This window comes from Camelus bactrianus, chromosome 6, assembly GCF_048773025.1.
Source record: "Camelus bactrianus isolate YW-2024 breed Bactrian camel chromosome 6, ASM4877302v1, whole genome shotgun sequence".
Lineage (NCBI taxonomy): Eukaryota > Metazoa > Chordata > Mammalia > Artiodactyla > Camelidae > Camelus > Camelus bactrianus.
The window spans coordinates 24,521,749-24,544,432 of record NC_133544.1 but is presented as its reverse complement, the minus strand read 5'-3'; the positions used below and the strand labels follow the sequence as shown (position 1 = coordinate 24,544,432).

Sequence of the window (22,684 nt, the reverse complement as noted above, 5' to 3'; positions counted from 1 at the left end):
AATGCATGTACTGAATTACTTAGTTCTGCCGTTAAATAGGACCATGGGGAGTTGCTGGTTCCAGGAAGGCACAGCTGGCACTGATCAAGCTTAATAACCAACCGTGCTTTGTCTTCTTTGAGTTAGGTGGCACGGTATGTACTAGATGTCCCGGCAAGCTCTGTTAATGCCCCTACCTCTGTTATTCTGTCTCATCACAATCCTCTCTTCCGGAGCTCTAGGAAGGAAAGGAAGAACGAGGTCGCTTCTAAAAGGATGACACCTGTACTGAGATCCTAAATATCAAAAAGAAAAACCTAGACATTTGAACTCAAAAAATAAGCTATTAAAAAATTAAGTTACATAAAATCTCTTTCTAAACAAACTGAATTAAGACATAAAGCAGACTACTAAACACTAGATTGAGTCAGTCCTTTAATTAAATTTTTCTGCCAATTTAGGGATCTACATTAATGCTTAGACCTATTATCCACCTACATGAGACAGAATGAGGACTCAAAATTGATCCCCAATTTACATGTCTCCCCAATATACGTGTCTACATATGTGTGTCCCCAGTATGTGTCTATTATAACATTTATCTCATCATATTATAATTATGTTTAGATGGCTGTCTTCCCTAATAGACCATGAACTCCTGAGAGCAAAGTCAGTTAATTTGCAATGTGGCAGCCCCTAGCACAGTGTGAATGATCAATAAATGAGTGAATAAACAAATAGATGAATGAATGAAAAGCTCTCAACTTAAATTCCAGTCCATTATGTGAATTTTACACCTTTTATGATGACTATTTTTGGTGGAGTTGAAATGCTGTTTTCATTCTGCATTTGTGTAGTTTGGTGCTTTGTTCAAGGTTAAGTGTTTTCAAAAAAAGTATCTTTTGCATGTATCTTTTCACAGCCTAAATTTTGACTGCTGAAATTTTGACTTCTATTGTATACAGCTTCATTTAAAAGATTTTTCTACTGAATCCAGGGTATTCTGAAGATCGAAGCCTGTGTAGAAAATACTACCACATGGCAAAAAGCAACAATAAAGTTTGGTTTTTACTTTTCTTTGTAACATATTATTGCTTAGCAGAACTGTTCAGGTTAGGCTGTCAATAGTAAATTCAAGACAAAAATGCCTGTTTTCCTCTAATTCATGAAACATGCCATAGTTAATGTACCTGCAATTAAGTGTTAAAAATTATGCTCTGTAATTCTATACTTTTAGTATTAGAGCTAAAGATCTTTCTATACTGCAAGTGCTTGATGCTTATATAAAAATAAAATAAAATAAAATTCCAAAGTCCAGTAAGATCTGGCCCAAACTCTACTCTTATCTCTGAAGGACGATATCAGATTTGAGTTTTAGAAACAATGCTGAATTTGACAGTTTTGAACAGGGGCAAAACATGATGAAATTATTATTTCAAAAAGATAAATCTGTTGGACAATAACGGGAGAGAGATGATTTCAGAATGATAAAATTTAAATGTGAGGTGAACTAAGGCCCTGTCACTGGTAACGGAAAGGAGAGAGTTAAAGACATCTTAAAGGAAAAAAACTGCCAGGGCTTGGAGACTTGATGCTACTCCTTAGAATTATCTTTATAGATCTCCTCTTCTGTACAATTAAATCTACCTCTTAATAGTTCACCTTCTGTGACATTTTATGTGTGGTTCAACAACGCCCTGATATCCTGCTACACCCCAGCCATTTCCAGCAAGGTGACCCTTCTTGTGAACGGTGGGTGCTCGGGAGCCATCTCTTCTTGGAACTAGTTTCTAGACCCCAAAGACTTTATTCTTCATCACGAATCTCTGACTTAACATGACTGTCAGAAGTTCACTACAAGACTTACTAATCCAGAAGTTAAGTAGGTTGAAGTGTTTTAAATATCTAGATGTATTTAACAGGAACAGATGTTTATGTTGAGTCTGACAGCCAAGATTTCCCCCCTTTCTTTTAGCAACAACCATCTCACTTTAATATAAGTTTTTTTTTTTTTTTGTCACCATATCAGAAGAAGTTGCATTTCAGGAAGATGAGGTGCCAGTGCCTTAGCTTTACCTCTGATAAGCATTCAGTATAAATCAGGACATAAAGCTACATACACTGAAAAACACATGTGTCTTTAAGAGCAACCTGACAGTCTCAGGAGCAGTATTGAAAGGAAAGAGTTTTCTCCTATTTAATACTTAGAAAGTGACTACAGTGATTATCTTTTTTCACAAGGAAAAAAACTTGAAACCATTGAAAAATAAAAATCTTATTTAACCTTAAATAAATCAGAGCTTCTTGCTAGAGATATTTATACTAAGGAGAAATTATAAGGTAATTTGCAATTACCTTCATACAAATTTACATTCTTTTGCAACATTCAAGACTTTTAATACAGATACACATTTAAATGTTTATCCTCCTGATGCAAAACCAAGATTATTGTCAGGTGAAATCGGTTTTACCATCTCCCAACATCTGGCCAAAACAATGTCACTTTTAAAGTTGACTGAGACTCAGGAACTCAGAAGTCCTAGCCTAGGCTCCCATGTGGCCTTGTGGTCTGATCTAAAAGCCACATTACTGTCTTTCTGAATAATAGCCACTTATACAGATCAAGTGGATTAGCATATACATTATAATAAAGTACATTTGAAAAGTATAGTTATAAAAATACTCACTTAAAGTATATTCCAAAAATTTATGGTCAAATCCTATTTTCTTTAAAAAAGAAAAAGTTCATAAATATGGTACTGTACTGAGCCATAGATTTTACTGGGGAACCTAGGATGATTACAGGACCATTCTGGCCTTTTACCTGGGAGTTGCAGAGAGCTACTTCCAGAAAAATACCACACTGGCATTGCAGGTGCCTTTAAAGACAAATTTCTAAGAGAACATGAGAGAGAGGGGAAAGTAGGGCAGGGAAGTACTGTGGATTTTCTCAACTATCAATAGCACCATTTTCATTAAAAACTGTCTCACCTGTTACACATACACACACCCACAGACATATATATATATATACACACACTTGCATTCTATATCATTCTTCCATTGTACTTCTAGACTTAAAATAGTATTGGACCTAGACAATCTTCATATACAATAAAACACGTTTTATAATTGAACTTCAAAATGTTCTATCTGTTGAGATAGTTTCTTTGGACAATGATTCTCTTACTCCTTGGCCATTATTCCCATCTTCAAAAACATTCATGCCAGTGAACATCATACTTACCATTCTCGAGTAGAACATCCACAGCCATAGTTGTCAGATCTTTAGTACAAGCAGCCTGAACGTCCTCAGCAGGAGCAATGAATGTGCTAAGTCCAGTGAGTTTGTTGATGTAGACCATCCTTCCCAGGGCTACATCAAAATGCTGCTGCCAACCTGAAGAACATGTACTGGACTCTTCATTTCCAGAACAAGCTCTTGCTATAGATTCCTCACTCTGAAAACAAGTTCCATTTTGGGCAGCTGTGGCATCTTCTACTTGACTCATTAACATTCTATTTGGAGAGTCAGGATTTCCAATCTGTTGTTCTGCAGCTATCAGAACATCTGCAACTTTACTGTTAACTGTGGAATTATCATAGGGCAATACCAAAGGAGTTTCTGATATCACAGGGTTCTCTGTTGTATTGCTGTTAGAATGCATTTCACTGTCGTTATTGAACGGATTACCCTGTGTGCCAAAGTCTGACATTGGGATGATGCCATTTTCTGTTTTTTTATGCTCATTTTTAAATAAGTTACAAGAATCTAGGGTTAACCCACTGCACAAGTCACTGTCTTTCCTACTGGAATCTGATTGTGGAAGTTCGTTAAAATGACTCCTCATCTCAGTTGTCTGAGTCTCTCTTTCAGAACCCTTCATTCTGGATAATTTAGAGGCTAGTGATTCAGGTGAGTTCTCAACATTCAAAGGCTTTCTGTTAAAATGAGGTAACTCCTTTAGAGCTACAGGACTTTCTTTTAAGCAAGGCATCTGTTGTTCCAAACAATCTTCTTCCTTGGAGAACGGAAACTTTTCTGAAAAAAACATGTGACTTGGTGGGTGACAACTATTTGAATCATTATGTTTCACAGTAGTGATTTTACAAATACCAGAGTTGTCTATGTGGTTTTTGTCTTTCCATGGAATGTCAGGTTCAACCTGAGGACTGAGATTGGTAGTGATTTCTAAATTATTTTCCTTCACTTCAGTATTCAGAGGATTCTTGACCTTCCCATATTGCTTCTTAAACTTCTCTAAAGATCCTAGTTGTGAACTTAAGCTTAGCTTCTTATGAGCTATGGGTTTGGCGGAGCCCATCAATTCATCTGTTCTCTTACTACCATTTGAAACAGGGTTACACCAAGAGAAAGAGGATGTGTCAGGTAAAAGGCAACCTGTATGTGATTTTTTACTACCTTCCTGAAAAATAGCAAAATTTTTGTAAGTTGCTATAGGTTTGTTCTCTACCCTATAACTTGTATTTGTTCTGCACAGTTTTTTGTTGGGCAGTTGAGCAAATTCTTTACTTAAAGTGCTGGTTAAATCTTTGGTGTTTGGAGTCTCAACTGAATGGCGTGTTCTATTTCCAAATGCTTCTTTGGCACTCACAGGACCAGGCTGAACACAGTTTTTAAATAAATGTTCTGTTTCGGTTGATTTTGTTTGCTCATTTTGTACCACATGAGTTATAAAGCCAGTGGAACACAATTTAACTTGTCCATAACTAAAAACTTTTGTTCTTCCACAATTACTAGGTTCTTTTTTTCTTTTCTTATCCTCTCTCTGAGCACTGGGTACTCTCAATAATGTCTCAAAAGGCAGAGGTTGGCATTCCATTTCAGTAGCATCTTTAAATCTCTCTGGTTGATTCTGAATTCTATTATTTTTCAGGAAGTTGACAGCTGTGCCATTAACAGCAGTACTCACTGTCTGTATTTCTTGATCTTCTCCACTCTCCTCAAAGTGATATGTCTGAAAAGGGCCTGCAGACATTTCTGAACTGGTTCCACATGGATTTTCCAAAGAGTTAAGTTCCAAGCAAGATTTTTTAGGTTTCTCATTTTCTCCTGATTCTGATGCTTCAGCTGTCTCTTGTTCTAAGGTCTTTGATTCTGAACAAGTTCTGTCTTTGTTCTGTAAAGACAACTCGGTCATTTTACTATGGCCTGGGCCATCTGATTCATAAGTGTACAAAAATGAACAATCTGTCTTTTTTCTGACAGCGTCTGAATCCCTAGAACTCTCTGTGTTTATGTCTTCTATAGGAGCTTTTCTTTTCACAGCTTTTGATTGCAAATTAAATATTTCATAGGAATCCAAAATATTATTACATGCTTCTTGGAAACTGACCTGGTCACACTTCTCATCAGAGGACACTTGCTTCTGAAGAGTGGCACTGAGTAAACTAAAATCATTATCTTCACTGAATTCCTTAATGTCCTCATTTGATAATTCCATAAATAAGTTTTCTTTCTTTAAAAACTGTTTTATTCCTTCTTGAATGCAAACCAAAAGAGTATCCCAGTTCTGAAACTCAATCAGAGTTTTTGCTGGCTCCATGCACACATCATACTCACAGAGCTGGCACTGCACATTGATCACATATATACCATAGAGGAATTCTGGGTTAGACCGATTTGAATTCATTTGCCTACTGGCAGAGCCATTCCTTGGCTTGCATATAATACTTTCTTTTCTTAATAAAAAGTCAATGAGTTTATTCAACTTTGTCCTTAAAACTAGCCTTTTGTTCACAAATAAAAACTGCATATTCTTATTATAATGTGCTTCACAGCTGATATAGCCATTAAGCTCAAACTCCTTATATTTATAATTTATTTCTCTTAACTTTTGGGACTTACCCAGTCCATAAATTTGACAAAAGCGGGAACATACGTCTTTGGTTTTAGGTAGCTGAAGAACCATGGAACCAGAAACATCATTTCTCAAAGAGAAAGAAATGGAAGGGTGCATGAGTGAGAGAGCTTCTATCCTCTGCCTAACCTTTTCAAACTCCAGTCTAGGATCCATGCATTTCCTCCTGACAGGTAACTGATTAAACAGGTTGTGTACAATTACTGTTGTCCCGGCACTTGGTCTAGTCAGGTCCGCTTCACAAGCCTTCAGGGCTTTTCCATTCTGAAAGAGTTTCACAAAAGTTTTCACTGACTTGCTTTTCTTGGATGAAATTTCCACAGCACTGGCCATGTCAGCTATACTGGCCAAGGCCTCCCCTCGGAAACCATAAAACCTTGGGTTCTCCAAGTCCTGTACAGAGTTGCATTTACTAGTGAAATAACGATTTCCCACCTTGTCTACATCATCCCTTCCCATCCCAAATCCATTGTCTATCACTTGAACTTGGAAGGTTTCCACATTCACTCTGACAGCCACACATTTTGCTTCAGCATCAATACTGTTGAGGGCAAGCTCTTCAACACACTGGCCTAAGGAACATATAGCCAAACCAGAACGCAATCTGGCTTGTGCTTCAACTGACAAGCACTTGATCATGGCAGGTAGAAAGCTGGTGAGATTGCCAGGCACTGGTTTCTCTTTCTGACTGGAAGTAATTGCCTCTGGAAGGGGGGAAAAAGGAACACACACTATTAAAGCTTCAGACTTACACGGCAGCAACCATTTCTCTCAAGCACTATGAAGAAATAGTTGAGATAAATGAGACCTCTTATTAAACCACATTGTAAAACAAAGCAAAACAAATTATAGCTCTGATCTCTAGGCAGATCACACAGCTTATGTTTGGTGTAGTGGATTTAACATCCAAAGCAGGATTCATAATTTCATAATTTTTATTGCTCCTCTCTAAATTCCACATTCCCTAAAGTGAAATCATAGACACACTTGAAGTTGACCCATAAGGCAGTTTTCAAAATTCTAATCACTTCACCAAAAACAGATGCCTAAATTCCACTAAGAAACATTAGCTAGAAATTATTCATGAAAAAAAAGTCCAAGCTAGTTTCATAACATTCATACATTACACAACAACCATGACTTTTAGAAAATACTTATAATGAAGTGTTAAGACACTACAGGAACTAAGGTGAAGAAACAGAAGGGAAATAAAGTCAAATTGCTGTAACAAGAAGAGATGGGTATTAAGATTATTAATAATTACTATTACTATTATTGGTTAAATGCAGTTACCTCAGGGGAAAGAGACTTAAGAATGGGAAAGGACGGGGTGGGGGTGGGGGTGTAGGGCGGGGTACAGCTCAGTGGCAGAGCGCGTGCTTAACATGAACACGGTCCTGCGTTTGATCCCCAGTACCTCCATTAAAATAAATAAATAAATAAATAAACCTAATTACCCCCTACCCCCACCCCCCAAAAATGAGAAAGGATAGGGCATGAAAATTCGTTTTCACTGTAAGCCTTTCTGTATCATTTGATTTTTAAATCTTGTTCATATATTACTTTCAAGTTTTCAGAAGGTCCTTACTATTGTTCTGAATTAATATTCTTGGTCTTTCCCGATAGCATCAAAGTACTTTGGTAATAATAATGATGGCCAGGGACTGTCTAAACGTGATTTTAAATTTTTCCTGCAGGTAAAAAAAAAAATTATTCTGCAGTTAAGGTCCCTCAAGCTGAGAGCAGCATGGGCTGGACCTGTCGCAAGTGGTAGGCAGGGCTAGTTTTTCAAACTCGGGAAAATCAGAGCTATAATTGCAGATCTGACGATTTCTAAGATAATGAACTTTGCAGCCAGCAGCAAATGAGAGATAAATATTTAGTAAGTATTCCGGTCTGTACCCAGCTCAAAGATTTCCTGGTTACACTCCAGTTCTTCCAGGGCCACAGCTCCTGAGACAAATGGTCCGATTCGATCCGGGTCCTGAGCTAAGAAAGCTTCGGGGAGCAGTGTTGCGACCGCAGAGCCCCCCAGGCTCAGGCTGCACCCCCGCCCCCTCCCCAGCCAACCCGAAACCCCGGCCTGCGCAGGCTTGGTGGCCAGGCTGGAGGCAGGCCGAGAGGCCTCCCGGAGCCTTTGCCAGCTAGGTCCGTCAAGCTGGCCCGCAGCAGTCGCCACGGCCCTTTTAGAGTTAGAAGAGCTCCCAGAATCTTCCTTTCATTGCGTGCTTTCCCCAAAGTCACCCCGAATCCCTCCTCACCAACTCGCGTAAACCAACCGCCTCCGACGCCGGACGCGCGCACGTTGGCTCGCGAGGCTCATGCACGCGAGACTCATGCACGCGCGAGCTCGCGAGCATGCGCTTCTGAGCCGCCTCGCTGAGAGCACCATTTAGTCCGCGACGCCCCAATGCGCATGCGCACCAGGTGTTACCGCCCTGGGGATTCCCGTGTCCCAAGGTCTCTTCACATTGGTACTCTGAATTCTCAGTCCTTATCCGTTTTAGCACGGCTTGAAAAAGCTGTTTCTAGCAATGTTTACTTTTGTTTTTCTTCTTTCCATTTCTCTCATTTATCTTTTGCACGTACTACCAATTAATTGAATATATATTTTGCTTATGGTCTGTCACCTCTCACTAGGATATAAACTATATGAACGAAGGGATTTTTGTCAGTTTTGTTTGCTGCTCTATCCCCATGGCAAGAACAGCGCTTTATGTTAGGCACTCAATTAATGAGTAAATCCAGAGCCAGAACTATAGCATTTCAGAACTGGAAAAGACCAAGAAACTGTCTAGCTCAGTTCTTAATTTGCAGATGAGGACAAGACTCCCTTCATTGACTTTTTTGGTATCTTCCCAATACCACTGCATCTTCTTTTTTCTTTTTCTTTTTTTTTTAAGTGGTGGTCCTGGGGAATAGAATCCAGGACCTCGTGCATGCTAAGCAAGGCACTCTACCACTGAGCTATTACCCACCATCTGCATCTTTTCTAATGAAATGAGAGTGGAACTCCAAGGACACTGTGTGAATAGGTACTTGGGGGAATTGTTCACCAACGTTCAGTTTTTGCTTTGTCTTGTTTTCACTGAAACCTTTTATTTTTAAAAATTGGAATTTATGAGAAACTTGTCAAACCCAGTAAGCATTTGATATATACATTTTAAAATGGCTGACTGAACCAAATCAGGAGGTATCTGAGGCTGATGAAGCAAAATGCTCATTGCTTGTATTAGTTTGCTAAAGCTGCCATAACAAAATACTGCAGACTAAGTGCCTTAAACAACAGAAATTTATTTTGTCACAGTTCTGGAGACTAGAAATCTGAGACCAAGGTGTTGAAATGTTGATTTCTTCTGGGGCCTCTCTCCTTGGCTTATAGATTGCTGTCTTCTCTGTCTTCCCATGTTCTTTCCTCTGTGCATACACATGTCTGTGTCCAAATTTCCTCTTCTTATAAGGACACTGGGGCATACTGGATTAGGGCCCATCCTATCAATCTCATTTAACCTTAACTATCTCTACAAAGGCCCTATCTCCAAATACAGTCACATTCTGAGGTACTGGGGGTTGGGACTTCAATATATGAATTTTCAGGGGACATAAATTAGCTCATAACATCGATTTATGTTAATTCCTTACCCAGAAGACAGGAATGACAGCAGAAACTCCAGAAAATGAAAAATAATTAGTCCAAAATATGATTTGAACAGCTAAAAAATTGAACTTGTAGTATTTGTTCTTAATAGTTGTGCAATTTCCTGAAGAAAATTTCATTGAAACTATTTAAAAGAAATGATTAAAAGTAACTGCTAACTTTTTCTTTCAGACTTCTTTAAATTACCTCAAAATTCTCTTCCCAAAGATGTTTACTGAGTAAATCCCTCTTATTTTGCCCAAAATGAAGTTCACCAAAGAGAAAATAAGTATCCTACACAGAAGGTACTGTGTTTTTATTGATTAGAACTGTGTACAGCTGTAATCCCTCCATCATACATATAATATACAGTAACTATCAAATATCTGATACTAAAATAACTTATTGACAAATTCTAATATTGAACACAGAATAGCTCTATCTCTATTAACAATAAAAAACAAAACCACTGGGTATCTTGGAAATTTTAAATTGAGACCATTATTTCACAATTTGAAAATCTGAGTAATCCAACTTTAAGATGACTTTCTCATTGTTGAAGCTTGCTCTGTCAATGTGCGATTTGGGACTTCCTTTTGTCTCAAGCCATTCCTGCATATGACGTACTTTGGAGGTTGGACCTTGCAATTGTCCTTGCACTGTGCCCTGGTCCGTGTTCTGGACCCAGCCTACTAATCCAAGCTTCTTACCCTCAGCCTAAGGGAAAGAAGAAGACAAGAGAGAGAAATGCAGTGAGACTGAACAAAACAAAGCAAGACTACAATCTGTTGCCAGAATCTTGGCCTAGAATCAAGCCACTGAAACTAATTTGATATTGTCCAGAACAGTCAAAACAGAACTACAGCAAGGAGAATCTCATTGCTGATCTTAAGATGAAGTGTTGACCACCTGACTCCATTTCCTTTTTCTACCCTATGAAACCCAGGCACCAGAATTTTTCATTATGTAGTCAATTTGGGTAAGATGCTTTCAAAATGATTCCCTAAGGCTGATTGTTGTTAGAATACTGGGCTACATCTTGTTCATTTTCCTTCTCCTAGTCAAAAATCTATTTGGTATATTAAATAGAAAAGCATGAAGTTATCTGATCCTTTTCTTTCTCTTTAACCAGCACCATACCTAAACAAATCCAGATGATTAAGTGTCCATTATGTCTTTTAAGATCAGTAGAGAGTATTTCACGATTTCCTGGGCTACTCATCCCATTGTTCTCACTGTAGAGAAACTGCCTAACCCAAGATCTTTATGTTGCATCCAAAGCTCACTTCCTGTTATCCTCCTGGGAAGAAAACAGCAGCCTCTGAACACCACAGTTTCATGAGACTACATTTCATGAGAAACCATTGACTTTCTTCACTTCTGCCTAAATAATCACAATTCCCTTAAGGTTGAATAAGCTTATGAGAACTATCTAATCATTGTAGTTATTCTCTTCTTAGCCTTTCCAATGTTCCTTCCTTTAAACCATTAATTGTAGAATGACTGAAAATTGGGGAAAGGTAGCAATATTCTAGAGGTAATTTTATTTTTGTAAGATTTCCAAGTAAAGATATTATAAAAGTTATTGATTGTTACATTTTATCTAAATAGAAGAGGCTGGATTACAAAAGAAAATGGGGGTTAACATGATTGCATATCCAAATGCCAGACTAGTGACCTAGTAAATGTGGGGAATTGCTGGAGTTGGCCAAAGAAAATGTTATGCATAGGAAAACTATGTTTGATGAGGAACTGAAGTATCCATCAAATTGGTTCTGTTTAAAGCAAAAGATATGTTTGCATAATGAACAAAAGAGACTTTGGTCAAATAAATAAGTTTAAAGGATACAGAGGAAATTAAGGAATGAAGAAAAATAAGAGATACCTACAGCATGCATTAAGTGTTGAAGACTGTGGCATTAAAAAAGAATGCAGAGAATCGATTTTGAGTAAGACTCCACATCCAACTGATTTTGTGTAACAACGACATTCTTCTACCCAAGGGAGTGGGCTATCCCTAGTTCTTAGTTACCTTATATGGTAATTAGCTATAAAAATGATTGTGTTGAGTTCTTGAGCAGGAGGTTATTAACAGTCAAATTTTAAACTGCAATGTGATTTATCTAAACTCCTGAGAGTGAACAAAACACTCCCAGTTTTGGTGTTGAGAATGGGAATTTCCTATGGGTTTTATTTGTGCACTCGATTCTGTTCCTATTTTTGAAATGATAGCATAATGTTGCTGATTCATGTTCAGTTTTGAATATCTATCTAAACAACTAAACAGTTTTTTCCTAGAAAAATTCTAAAAAACTAATTCTTCCTCATAACAATATTTCTGCTCGGACAGTCATCTGGAAACATTTTAAGGAATACAATCACCAGCTTTAGTCTCAATCTAAAAAGAAAGACCCTCAAACCAAAAACCTAGGCTTCCACCTTAGGAAACTAGAAAAAGGAGAGCAAACCAAACCCGAAACAAGCAGAAAGAGGGAAAGAATAAAGATTAGAGCAGGAGTTAATAAAACTGAGACAGGAAAAAAGAAAAAGAAAAAGAAATGAAAACAAAAGTTGATTCTTTGAAAACATCAACAAAATTGTCAAACCTTATGCTAGCCTGATCAATAAAAAAAAAGAGAGAGAGAAGGATCAAATTACTAAAATCAGAAATGAAAGAGGGGATATTACCACCAAATTTACAGGAAAAAAAAAAGGATAATAAGGGAATAATATGAACAACTATATTCCAACAACTTAGATAACTTAGATTAAAAGGGCAGATTCCTAGAAAGACTCAAAAAGTACAGAAACTGAATCAAGAAGAAATAGAAAATCTGAATAGACCTATAACAAGAGATTGAGTTAGTAATCAAAAACTTCCCTCAAAGAAAAGTCCAGAACTAGATGGCTTCATGGGTGAATTCTCCCAAATGTTTAAAATAAAATCCTTCACCAATCTTTCACAAACTCTTCCAGAAAAACAAAAGAAGAGGAAACACTTCCCAAATTATTCTATTAGGCCAGTATCACTCTCATGTCAAAAAGAAAGACATCACAAGAAAAGAAAACTACTGAATATTCCTTATGAATACTAATATAAAACCCCTCAAAAAAATAAGCAAACCAAATCCAGCAACATATTATAAAAAATGATTATACACCACGAAAAATCAGAATTTATTCCAGGAATGCAAGGTTGATTCAACATACAAAAATACAGGCACACCTTGGATGTATTGCAGGTGCAGCCCCAGACCACAGCAATAAAGAGAGTCACAAAAATTTTTTGGTTTCCCAGTGCATTTAAGAGTTATGTTTACACTATACTGCAGTCTATTAAGTGTACAATAGCATTATGTCTTTAAAAAAGTACATACTTTAATTTAAAAATACAAAACAAAAATATTATAATAGTAACATCAAAGATCATTGATCACAGATCACCATAACAACAGCAATAATGAAAAGTTTGAAATACTGAAATTACCAAAATGTGTCACAGGCACAAAGTGAGCAAATGCTGTTAGAAAAATGGCACCAATAGATATGCTTGATGCAGGGCTGCCACAAACCTTCAACTTGTTTAAAAAAAAAAAAAAAAAAGCAAAAGCAATGCCTGTAAAGAACAAAACAGTGAAGGACAATAAAAGAAGGTATGCCTATATGCCATATTAATTAATAAAACACTATATTAATAAATAAAACAGAATGTAATATGCCATATTAATAAACAACCAGGTGATCATCTCAACAGATGAAGAAAAAGCATTTGACAAAAATCCAACACCTTTTAATGATAAAAACACTCATCAAACTACCAAGTCCATAAAAACTAGCAACATTGCACCTCGCAGCCTCTCTTGCTCCCTCATCTTCAGAGATGCCCACACTGTTACTTTAACCAGCCTCCCCAGCCCCCACCCCCGTGTACATCTTTCTAAATAAATCTACTTTTACTCAAAAAAAAAAAAAAAAAAAAAAAAGAACTGGAGTCCAGAAATAAACCATTACATTTATGATCAACTGATTTTTGACAAGGGTGCCATGACAATTCAATGGGGGAAATAATAGTCTTTTTAACAAATGGTACTGGGACAACTGGACATCCACATGGAAAAGAATAAAGTTGGACTCCCTACCTCAGACCACATAAAAAAAAATAACTCAAACTGGATCAAAGACTAAAGCTAAGTGATTAAACTATAAAACCCTTAGAAGAAACTTTCAGAAGAAAACAGGCATGAACCCTCATGGCCTTTGATTAGGCAAGGGTTTCTTAGATATAACACTAAAAGCGCAAGCAAAAGAACAATCAGATAAATTAGACTTCATCAACAGTAAAAACTTTAGTGCTTCAAAGTTTTCATCAAGAAAATAAAAAGAAAACCTGAAAAAAAAAAGAAAACCTGAAGAATAGGAAACTATTTGCAAATCATGTAAGTGATAAAGGCCTAGTATTCAAAATATATAAAAGTTCTGACAGTTCAACAAAAAGACAAATAATTCAATTAAAAAATGGGCAAAGGATTAGGAGACATTTCTCCAAAGAAAAAGTATCTTCTTCCATGTGCCAATAAGCACGTGAAAAGACGATCAATATCATTAATTATTAGAAGAAGGCAAACAAAACTACAATGAACATATATACACACACCAGAATATTACTGAGCCTTAAAAGGAAGGAAATTTGGACATATACCACAACATGGCTCATTCTTAAGGACATTATGCTAGTGAAATAAGCCAGTCAGAAAAAAAAAAAAACAAATACTGTATGATTCTACTTATATGAGGTAGTTAGAGTAGGCAAATTCAGAGAGACAGAAAAGAGAACTGTGACTGCCAGGGGCAAACGAGGTCCCCTCTCCTTTAGGAGTTATTGTTGAATGAGTACAGAACTTCAGTTTTGCAAGATGAAAAGAGTTCTGTGGGTGGATGGATGATGGTGATGGTAGCACAACAGTGTGAATGTCCTGAACTGTACACTTAAAATGGTTAAAGTGGCCAATTTTACATTATGTGTATTCTACTACAATTTTTTTAAAGTATGTTATATAGTTTCCAAATATTTGGTGATTTCCCAGTTATCTTTCTGTTATTGATGGTAGATTAGTTCTATTATGATCAGAGGAGAACATGCTTTATATGACTTAAACCCTGTTAAATTAATTGATATCTCAAAACAGAACAAAACACCACAATGAGATATCACTTTGCATCCACCAGGATAGCTATAATAAAAAAGACAGACAATAACAATTGTTGACAAAGATCTGGAGAAACTGGAATTCTCATGCATTGATAGTGGGAATGTAAAATGGTGCAGCTTCTTTGGAAAACAGTTTGGCAGTTCTTCAAAAAGTTATGCATAGAGTTACCATGTGACCAAGCAATCTATTCTTAGGTATGTAATAGGTACAGAAATGTTCACAGCATCATTATTCACAATAGCTAAAAAAAAATGGAAACAACCTAAATGTCCATGAATTGATGACTGGATATATATATATATAATGTGGCATAGCCATAAATGGAATATTACTCAGCCATAGAAAGGAGTGAAGTATTGACACAAGCTCCAATATGGATAAACCTTGAAAACATGTAAAGTGGAAGACGCTAAACACAAAAAGTGACATATTGTATGATTCCATTTACATTAAATGTCCATTATAGGCAAATCCATAGAGATAGAAATGAGGTTAGTGGTTGCCAGGGGCTGGGGGGATGCAGAGTGAGTGCTAATGGGCATGGGGTTTCTTTTTGGGGTGATGACATGTTCTGGAATTAATGCATATCTTTGTAAGTATACTAAAACCACTGTATTATACATTTTAAAGGGGAATTTTATGGAATATGAATTATATTCCAGTATTTTTTAAAAGTCTAATGACTCATTCTAGGAGTGATGGAATTTAAGAGGCTAGATGATATCAACATGTAAACAGACTGTAGTAAACAAAATAATTATTAAAATGAACATATATATTTAAATGATTATAAGCAGTCAAGAATAAGTTACAAGTCTAGTTAAGGTGAAAAAAGGATGACATTTTCCTTGCAGTTTTCCAAATCAACATTTGTTTTTCTGCATTCTTTTATTCTCTCTTTAAACTGAGGGGTGGGAGGCACAGTAGAGAAAGATGGGCTATACTGTCATCTGGTCCTTAAAAACTTTAATTAACCTTTGAAGCTGCCACCTCCATTTACTAAATCACAGGAACTTATCCCACATAATTGGTAGCAAAGCTGACTGGAAGATAGCTTTTGCTATGACTTTCAGTAATTCTTTTTTTGCCAACAGACACTTCATTATATGAGGATGAAACAAGAGGAAAAGATTTTCAAGTCATTGGGAAAAGAGGTAGTGACATTTAACATTCATATTTCAATGATTCAGGTTTGAATTTTAAGTACTACAACCCCAGGAATGTGACACCTGGCAAGTTCTGCAGGCTTAACTCATTATCTTTGAGGTTGAAGGGATGCTGTGAAGGCAATAGCCTGATACCCACCCTATAAAAGACACAAGGCAAACCGAGATTGCATTTGTGTGTGCATATTGAGGGAAGGTTAGTGACATTAAGGTAGAGGCTGTCAACAGTTTGTTCATCCCCTCAACTACTCCTTTATATTCTCATAAGAATACCAGGCTCCACGTTCAATGTTACCATTACTTATCCTGGAGTGGATAAAGTATTTTCATTAGAAAAGCTTCACCTGGAAAAGGTAATTGTTCTTTCAAAGCTAAAACGAGTAGAAAGGAATTAAGTGGGGGAATGGGAGAAGGTTGAAGAGGGAAAGAGATCTGAAGAAAATGTAGCAGCTGCAGAGGAAGCAATTACATAAATGTCATGAGTTCATCAAAATGCCATCTCCTCCATCAAGGTTAGCTTTCCTACAAGAATTGTGACTTGGCTTGATGATGTCACAACAGGGAGAAATGGGGAAGCCCTCTATTCCCCTTTGGAAAAAGAGAAGCTCATCCATATGTGTCTAGGCACTCAAGTACCACTGTTAGGATAATCACAGCAGATGAGTCTTCCATTTACATTGTGTTTTACCCATTACAAAGCATTTTCATACCCACTGCTGTACAAACCACCTCTTTGCCATGCAGCTACCAAAGAGCCAGCTTCTCCCAATGCACATTTCTCAGGAACATGTGTCTTGTTCCCATGCTCATAACCTATGTATGTTCCCAAGCCTGTAGGCCACATACCTGAGTGTACTTGCGGAAGAACACCCCTTGCACCTTCCCAAAAACTTCATAATCCACTGATATCAGGGTGTCCCCTTCTGCCATGCTCATGCTCAAACCTGTCAGAGACCAGGAAAGCAGAAAAGTAAAGAGCTCATTATCCTATTCCGGGGCCCCCAACCCTGAGACAGAAAGGGCCACACTGCATCCTTAACCACTGCGACGTCTCCCTGACCTTAAGGTAGCTGAACTTCGGAGTAAGTAAACGGATGGTTGTAAGCGCGGGTGTGTAAAGTAACAGGAAGACACCTGGGCAAGGAAACTTCAGGTCGCGACTGCCCACAGAGGCCTCTTTTGGGGCAAATACCTGCTTATCCAGTTTCCTCCCTACACCCCCCCTCCCCCCCGGTCCCGTGCCTTCTCCATCCTTCTCTCTTCCCACGGACCTGGCTTCCACGCGGCCGCCAGAATCTCCTCCTACTGAGATTTTAGGGCTAACCGAACTAATGGACATGCCGCGGGACCCCGTCCCAGGCTCACCCTCCTCGTCCTCCTCTCAAGAGTCTGGGACCACCCGGCAGACCACCAGGCCAACGGTTCCCCAAGGCGCGTAACCGCCGCGCCCGGAAGCCTAGAGCGCGGCTCCTCCTTCGCTGTCTCTCATGCCTATCACCTCTGAAGGCCAACCACAGACGGCGCACTCGGCCCAGAGCCCGCCCAGAGGGTGGGATTTCAGGACGCAGTAGTCTAAAAGCATCAGAGCCTCGGGTTCGCGGGATCTGTCCAGGGTTTCGGGCACGATTCTACAGAACGAGCCCTCACCCCATCTCGGTCACTAAGCACACCATTTTTTCCATCCATTTTCTCAAAGGGAGAAGGAAATCCACAAAGAAACACTTTAGATAAATCCAATTATTCTGTAAATATTTACTGACAGCTTCTGTGTGCCCTGCACAGTTCTAGGTGCTTGATATACATTAGTGAACAAAAAGGATCCCTGGCCTGGAGGAGCTTAAATTCTGGAGATGGAGACAGACGATGAACATTAAACACCATAAACAAAAAAAATTAAATAGTTACAAAGTCCACAAATGATAAATGCTTGAGATGGTATGGAGAAGGGGAACCCTTCTACACTGGTGGTGGGAATGTAATTTGTTGCAGCCACTATGGAAAATAGTATGGAGATTCCTTAAAGAATTAAAAATAGAGTTACCATATGACCCAGCAATCCCACTCCTGGGTATATATCCAGAGAAAACTCCAATTCGAAAAGATACGTGCACCCCAATGTTGACAGCAACACTGTTTACAATGGCCAAGACATGGAAGCAACCTAAATGTCCATCAACAGAAAATTGGATAAAGAAGTTTTGGTGTATACATATATGGAATAATACTCTGCCACAAAAAAGAATGAAATAATGCATTTGCAACAACATAGATGGACCTAGAGATTTTTATATTAGGTGAAATAAGTCAGACAGAAAAAAACAACTATCATATAGTATCACTTATATGTGGAATCTAAAAAAAAAAATGACACAAATGAACTTACTTGCAAACGAGGAAGAGACTCAGACATAGAAAACAAATTTATGTTTACCAAAGGGGAAAGGGGGAGAGGGATAAATTAGGAGTTTGGAATTAGTAGATACAAAGTACTATATACAGAACAGATAGTAAGGTCAAACAACAACTGTATAGCACAGGGAATTATATTCAATAGCTGTAATAACCTGTAATGAAAAAGAATATATATAACTGAATCACTATGCTGTACACCAGAAACTAACACAACATTGTAAATTAATTGTACTTTAAAAAGAATTAAATAGAAGACATACAACTTTTCTGCCCTCTCTTTTTCAGATCTTCTTAAATTCTGGGTCATGTCTAAGTCTGGAATTGGGAGCAGGGGAGATAAGTGTATAGGAGGTCCCAGTGGAGGTTATTTTTCTCTCTGATTCTGGAAGCTGCCCACCAGAGTCTACCTTGCTCAGAAAACTCCAAACAATGCTTATCTAAAGCAATCAGTCAATCACCAGCACAAGCAAAATAACCCAGGGCTCCAGAATCACAATTGAATTAGTCAATCTAAGCCTAATGACCAAATTGCATGTGTTCATTTTGGGAGAAGGAAATTGTCAAGGGGAGATGTGGGTGAAGTTTGTTAAAAGTAGGATCACCTTGCAGGTGTTTGAATCCATATACCCTAATGATTAAGAATGTGTATGAAGGAAAACTGTGGTATTTATTATCCCTATCTGGATTGCTTGTGTACATTACATCTCTTCATAACATAATACTCCATATGTGAATATGCCAGGTTGGCAGATGAGGCAAGGTGAGATGGATTTGCAATGGAGACTATGGAGATTCATTATTCCACTTCCCCACTACAAAGTGAGGATCCAGATCCTGGAGCATCATATAACCTCAGTGGGAGTTGGGTGAGAAACTAGATTGAATGTTACGCTTGGCAATATTTGAAAATAATGCTGAACAGGGTACCTGGCTGAAGTTCTTTCTTTCTCTAAAATTTATTTTTTTAAAACTAGCTTCTCTGTAGAATTAACCTTTTGAACATCTACTATGTATGGGACACTTTTTGTAAGATATACAAAAATAAATGGTACATAATCTTTGTCCTCAAAGAGTTTTTTAATTTAGTATAAGGGACAAATATGCATGCAAATAATGACAATACAGTGCACAGAATGCTAATTCAATTTCATCAACATCCATTGAGAGCTCATTATGACCCTGCTCTGGGCTATAACAAGGACAGAAAATATTATAAGAGCACAAAGGAGCAGAGAGATTCATTCCGACTGGGAAGACTGGGAAAGTGTTCTCAGAGGAACCAGCATATTATCCAAGGTTACACAACTACAAACAGTAAGTGATGGAGCTGGGATTTAGTTCCAGGCAGTCTGAGTACAGCGCCTACTCCCATGACTGCTGTTATGCTCTACCACCTCCCAGGAGTTTGAAGTAGCATAGTACTATTGCAGGAAAATGGGGCACAAGAGGATGGTCATGGTCCCTGAGACATGCCCCACCAAGGGTCCTTGGCTTCATGCAGGAAAGAATTCAAGAGCAAGCCACAGTGAAGTGAAATTAAGTTTATTTAGAGAGATACACACTCCATAGACAGAGTGCACACCATCTCAGAAGGCATGAGGCCCTGGGGGTGTGGGGATGTTTCGTTTTTATGGACTGGGTAATTTCATATGCTAACATGTGGGAGGATTATTTCAACTATTTAGGGGAAGGGGCAGGGATTTCCAGGAATTGGGCCACTGCCAACTTCTTGGACTTTTATGGTCAGCCTCAGAACTGTCATGGAGCCTGTGGGTGTGTCATTTAGCATGCCACTTATTACAATGAGCATATAATGAGGCTCAGGGTCTTCTGGAAGTCTAACCTTTGGCCATCTTGTTGGTTCTAGTTGGTTCTAACCAGTTTTTGTCATATCTTCGAAGGCTATGTCATTCTTTTAATGGTTGCACCTGTCCCCTTCCCTCCTGTCCTGTCCTGTCCAGTATCACTGAGGTTAAAAAAGTACAAGTAGTCAGGTGTGGCTGGACGAAGGGTTCTCAACCCTGGCTGCACATAGGACCTTGGGAGAAGCTCTTAAAAATACTGATTCCCAGGTCTTATCCCCTAGAAACTGCTTTTGAGGGGGTCCTAAAGCACAGCCAGGGTTGAAAGCCCCTGAACTAGACTCTGAGGAGGCAAGGCTGGAAAGGGAGGCTGAACCTAAATAACCTGGCAAGTTGAAATACCATGTTAAGTTACACGCTTCAGCTTTATAGGTAAAGAACAAGCCACTGTGTAGGAGAATGATAGGATCAGAAATATTTAGGATAATTATTTTGGCAGCAGCATGGAGGATGGGCTTGGAGAGCAGATGAATAGCAGTTAGGAGAGTGGTGCCATCCCAATGAGACAAGAGGAAGAACTCACCTAGGGCACTAGAAATGTAAAGGAAGGGTCATATATAAGAGACATTGCAGAGTAAATTCAACGGTCCTGCTGACCAGTTAGAGAGAAGGGGTGACAAAGAGGGAGAAGTGGAAGATGACTGCTGCTTTCAGCATGAGAGGGAACACTGAAGAAAAGTGGTTTGGGGCATAGGGAAGTGATCACGAATTTGTTATCTGTCATACTGAGGTTCCTGAGGAACATTCATGTGGAGGTGCTACATGGGTAGTCAGAAATTTAAGTCTGTAACTAGGAGAGAGAGCTAAGCTAGATATCATTTAAACATAGGTAAGCCCTGAAATTTCAGCATTAGGTTGAAATCATTATGGAAGAGAATGTCTGGAACTGCTTTTTTATGAGAAACTCCTAAATTTGGGGGTGGGGTGGGGAAGGGCAGGTAAGGAAAAGACATAAATGCCAGATACCTGTAAGAAGAAGGAGTACGGACATGAAAGAAGAAACCAAGAAGGCACAGGAGTAAGTGAGAAGAATTCCAAGGGAGAAAAAAGTCAATAAATTGAAAATGAGTAGGCTGAAGAAATAGCAGCTTTTGTCTTTGGTCATTGGAAGGTCACTGGTAGCCTGGCAGTTACATAAAGTAGAAAGCGGGAGCCAGACCACAAGGGACTGGACAATGAAGGGGAGATGAGGAAGTCAGGGGCAGCAAATGTAAAATTTTCTATTAAGAAGTTTCGTGGAGAACAGAAGAAATGAATGGGTCCCTAAGGTGAGAGGTCAGGTTACGGGAAATGGGGTTTGTTTTGCTGGGGAAAGTTAAGCATATTTTAAAACCAAAGAGAAGGAGTGTGTGAACAGGTACCACTTGAAGTTAACAAGATGGAGGGGTAAAGTGAGTCAACTTCTGGAGGGTACTGAAAAGGACCAATTCAAGAGAACTCGTGGAAAGACAAAGATTCTTCATCCTCAGAAACAAGAACAGAAATCAAGTTGGAGGGAGGCACCCTGGGAAATTCTGCCAGACTTGGGGGCAGGGGGTAGCTTTTCCAGTTGATGACAGGCAAGCCCCATGCTGAGATAATTGGGACCTTGAAAAGAGTGGGAAATGTCTGGAAGTGCATACAGAAAGAAGGCAGAAGAGAGTCAACTAGAAAAGAAAACAAGGCATAAAAGGACTGCCCTGGAGCACCACCAAGGAATTTCTTTTTAACTTGTAAAAGCTGTAATATGACATGTTGAAGTATTAACACCGACCACTGCTGTCTATTATTATTTTCCATGTGCATGAATCTTTTTAGTAGTTTACAGGGAGAAAAGTAAGCAGCCTGTTCCAAACAGCTTACACAAATGAACTGAAACATGAAGACAAAGTCTTTTCTGATGTTAACAAGTTATAGAGTATCTTTAGTGTTGAAACCAGGTTATACTGAGTATTTTCGACCTGGTAGTTAACTTTATTATTATTACAGTTGGCTGAGTCATTCTCGGGCCTTGAGAAGAGAGAGCCAGAGTTACCAGGTGAGAGTAAAACATTATATCAAAATAATTAGATTGGCTACATAAGAGATACTGCGGAAAAGACACTGCGTAGCAAAACCTAAATAAGTTGCTAAAATTTGAGCAAGCTCCAAACTGTTTACAAGGAAAAGCATGAGAGTATACAGCCGTACCTGGAGCCCTTACAAAGCAGCTGAGCGTGCTAAGAAAGGCTATCAGCAGGCCTACTCCGGCTAAGTAGGCCAATACCGGAATCCTGCGGCAGAATGACCTGAAGGCACAACTAGGGGCTCCGTCCTTTGCCAGAGAAGGGCACACCCCAGGATCTGAGAGCATCTCCCTGAAAAAAATACAAACTCTTTGATAGAGCCTCAGAAAATCCTCTCACACCCTCTTCTCCATTCCCTAAGGGCAGGGCTGGACGAAGCTGCAGACTTGGCAGCACACCGGGTCAAGTGACTCTCTGGTTGACCGCGCCCGCTACCCTGGCAGCGCCAGTTCGTGTGCGGACTGCGCCTGCGCACACTGCCCAAGCGGAAT

The 22,684-nt window shown here is 38.7% G+C and overlaps 2 protein-coding genes across 15 annotated transcripts in view; both read right to left on the bottom strand.

Moving 5' to 3' along the window:
- Positions 1 to 9,649, bottom strand: part of MLH3 (mutL homolog 3) — a 29,314-nt gene extending 19,665 nt beyond the window's left edge. For 5 of the 12 annotated variants that reach the window (XR_012507448.1, XR_012507449.1, XR_012507450.1 and 2 more), the window contains exons 1-2: positions 3,227 to 8,115; positions 177 to 275 (exon numbers count right to left, since the gene is read on the bottom strand). Coding sequence is in view for 8 of the 12 variants with exons in the window: in XM_074365225.1 (XP_074221326.1) it covers positions 177 to 275; positions 3,227 to 6,500 (3,373 nt within the window). In the remaining 4 variants the exon portion in view is untranslated. The other 7 variants (XR_012507447.1, XM_074365220.1, XM_074365223.1 and 4 more) reach the window with 5 other exon arrangements.
- Positions 9,650 to 9,788: 139 nt separating this feature from the next.
- Positions 9,789 to 22,606, bottom strand: ACYP1 (acylphosphatase 1). Of its 3 annotated transcripts, none has more exons than XM_010963005.3 (3): positions 22,318 to 22,606; positions 16,721 to 16,818; positions 9,789 to 10,215 (listed from the first exon to the last, which is right to left on the bottom strand). In XM_010963005.3, the coding sequence occupies exons 1-3, from the start codon at positions 22,478 to 22,480 to the stop codon at positions 10,000 to 10,002; spliced, it is 477 nt and encodes a 158-aa protein (XP_010961307.1). In that variant the 5' UTR covers positions 22,481 to 22,606; the 3' UTR covers positions 9,789 to 9,999. The 3 variants fall into 3 exon arrangements, with proteins under 3 accessions (XP_010961307.1, XP_010961315.1, XP_074221330.1); XM_010963013.3 differs by lacking the exon at positions 22,318 to 22,606 and adding an exon at positions 17,240 to 17,373; XM_074365229.1 differs by lacking the exon at positions 22,318 to 22,606 and adding an exon at positions 17,146 to 17,209.
- Between the last annotated feature and the right edge of the window lie 78 nt (positions 22,607 to 22,684).

What these genes read in the sequence shown, in the direction of transcription:
- ACYP1 (XM_010963005.3), bottom strand. Translation starts at nt 22,480, where the DNA reads ATGCTCTCAGATCCTGGGGTGTGCCCTTCTCTGGCAAAGGACGGAGCC. An exon ending in CTGCTTTGTAAGGGCTCCAG is followed by an intron (nt 16,819 to 22,317) that starts GTACGGCTGTAT and finishes GGTCTCTGACAG; the next exon opens with GTTTGAGCATGAGCATGGCA. An exon ending in TCTTCCGCAAGTACACTCAG is followed by an intron (nt 10,216 to 16,720) that starts GTATGTGGCCTA and finishes TCTTTCCCTTAG; the next exon opens with GCTGAGGGTAAGAAGCTTGG.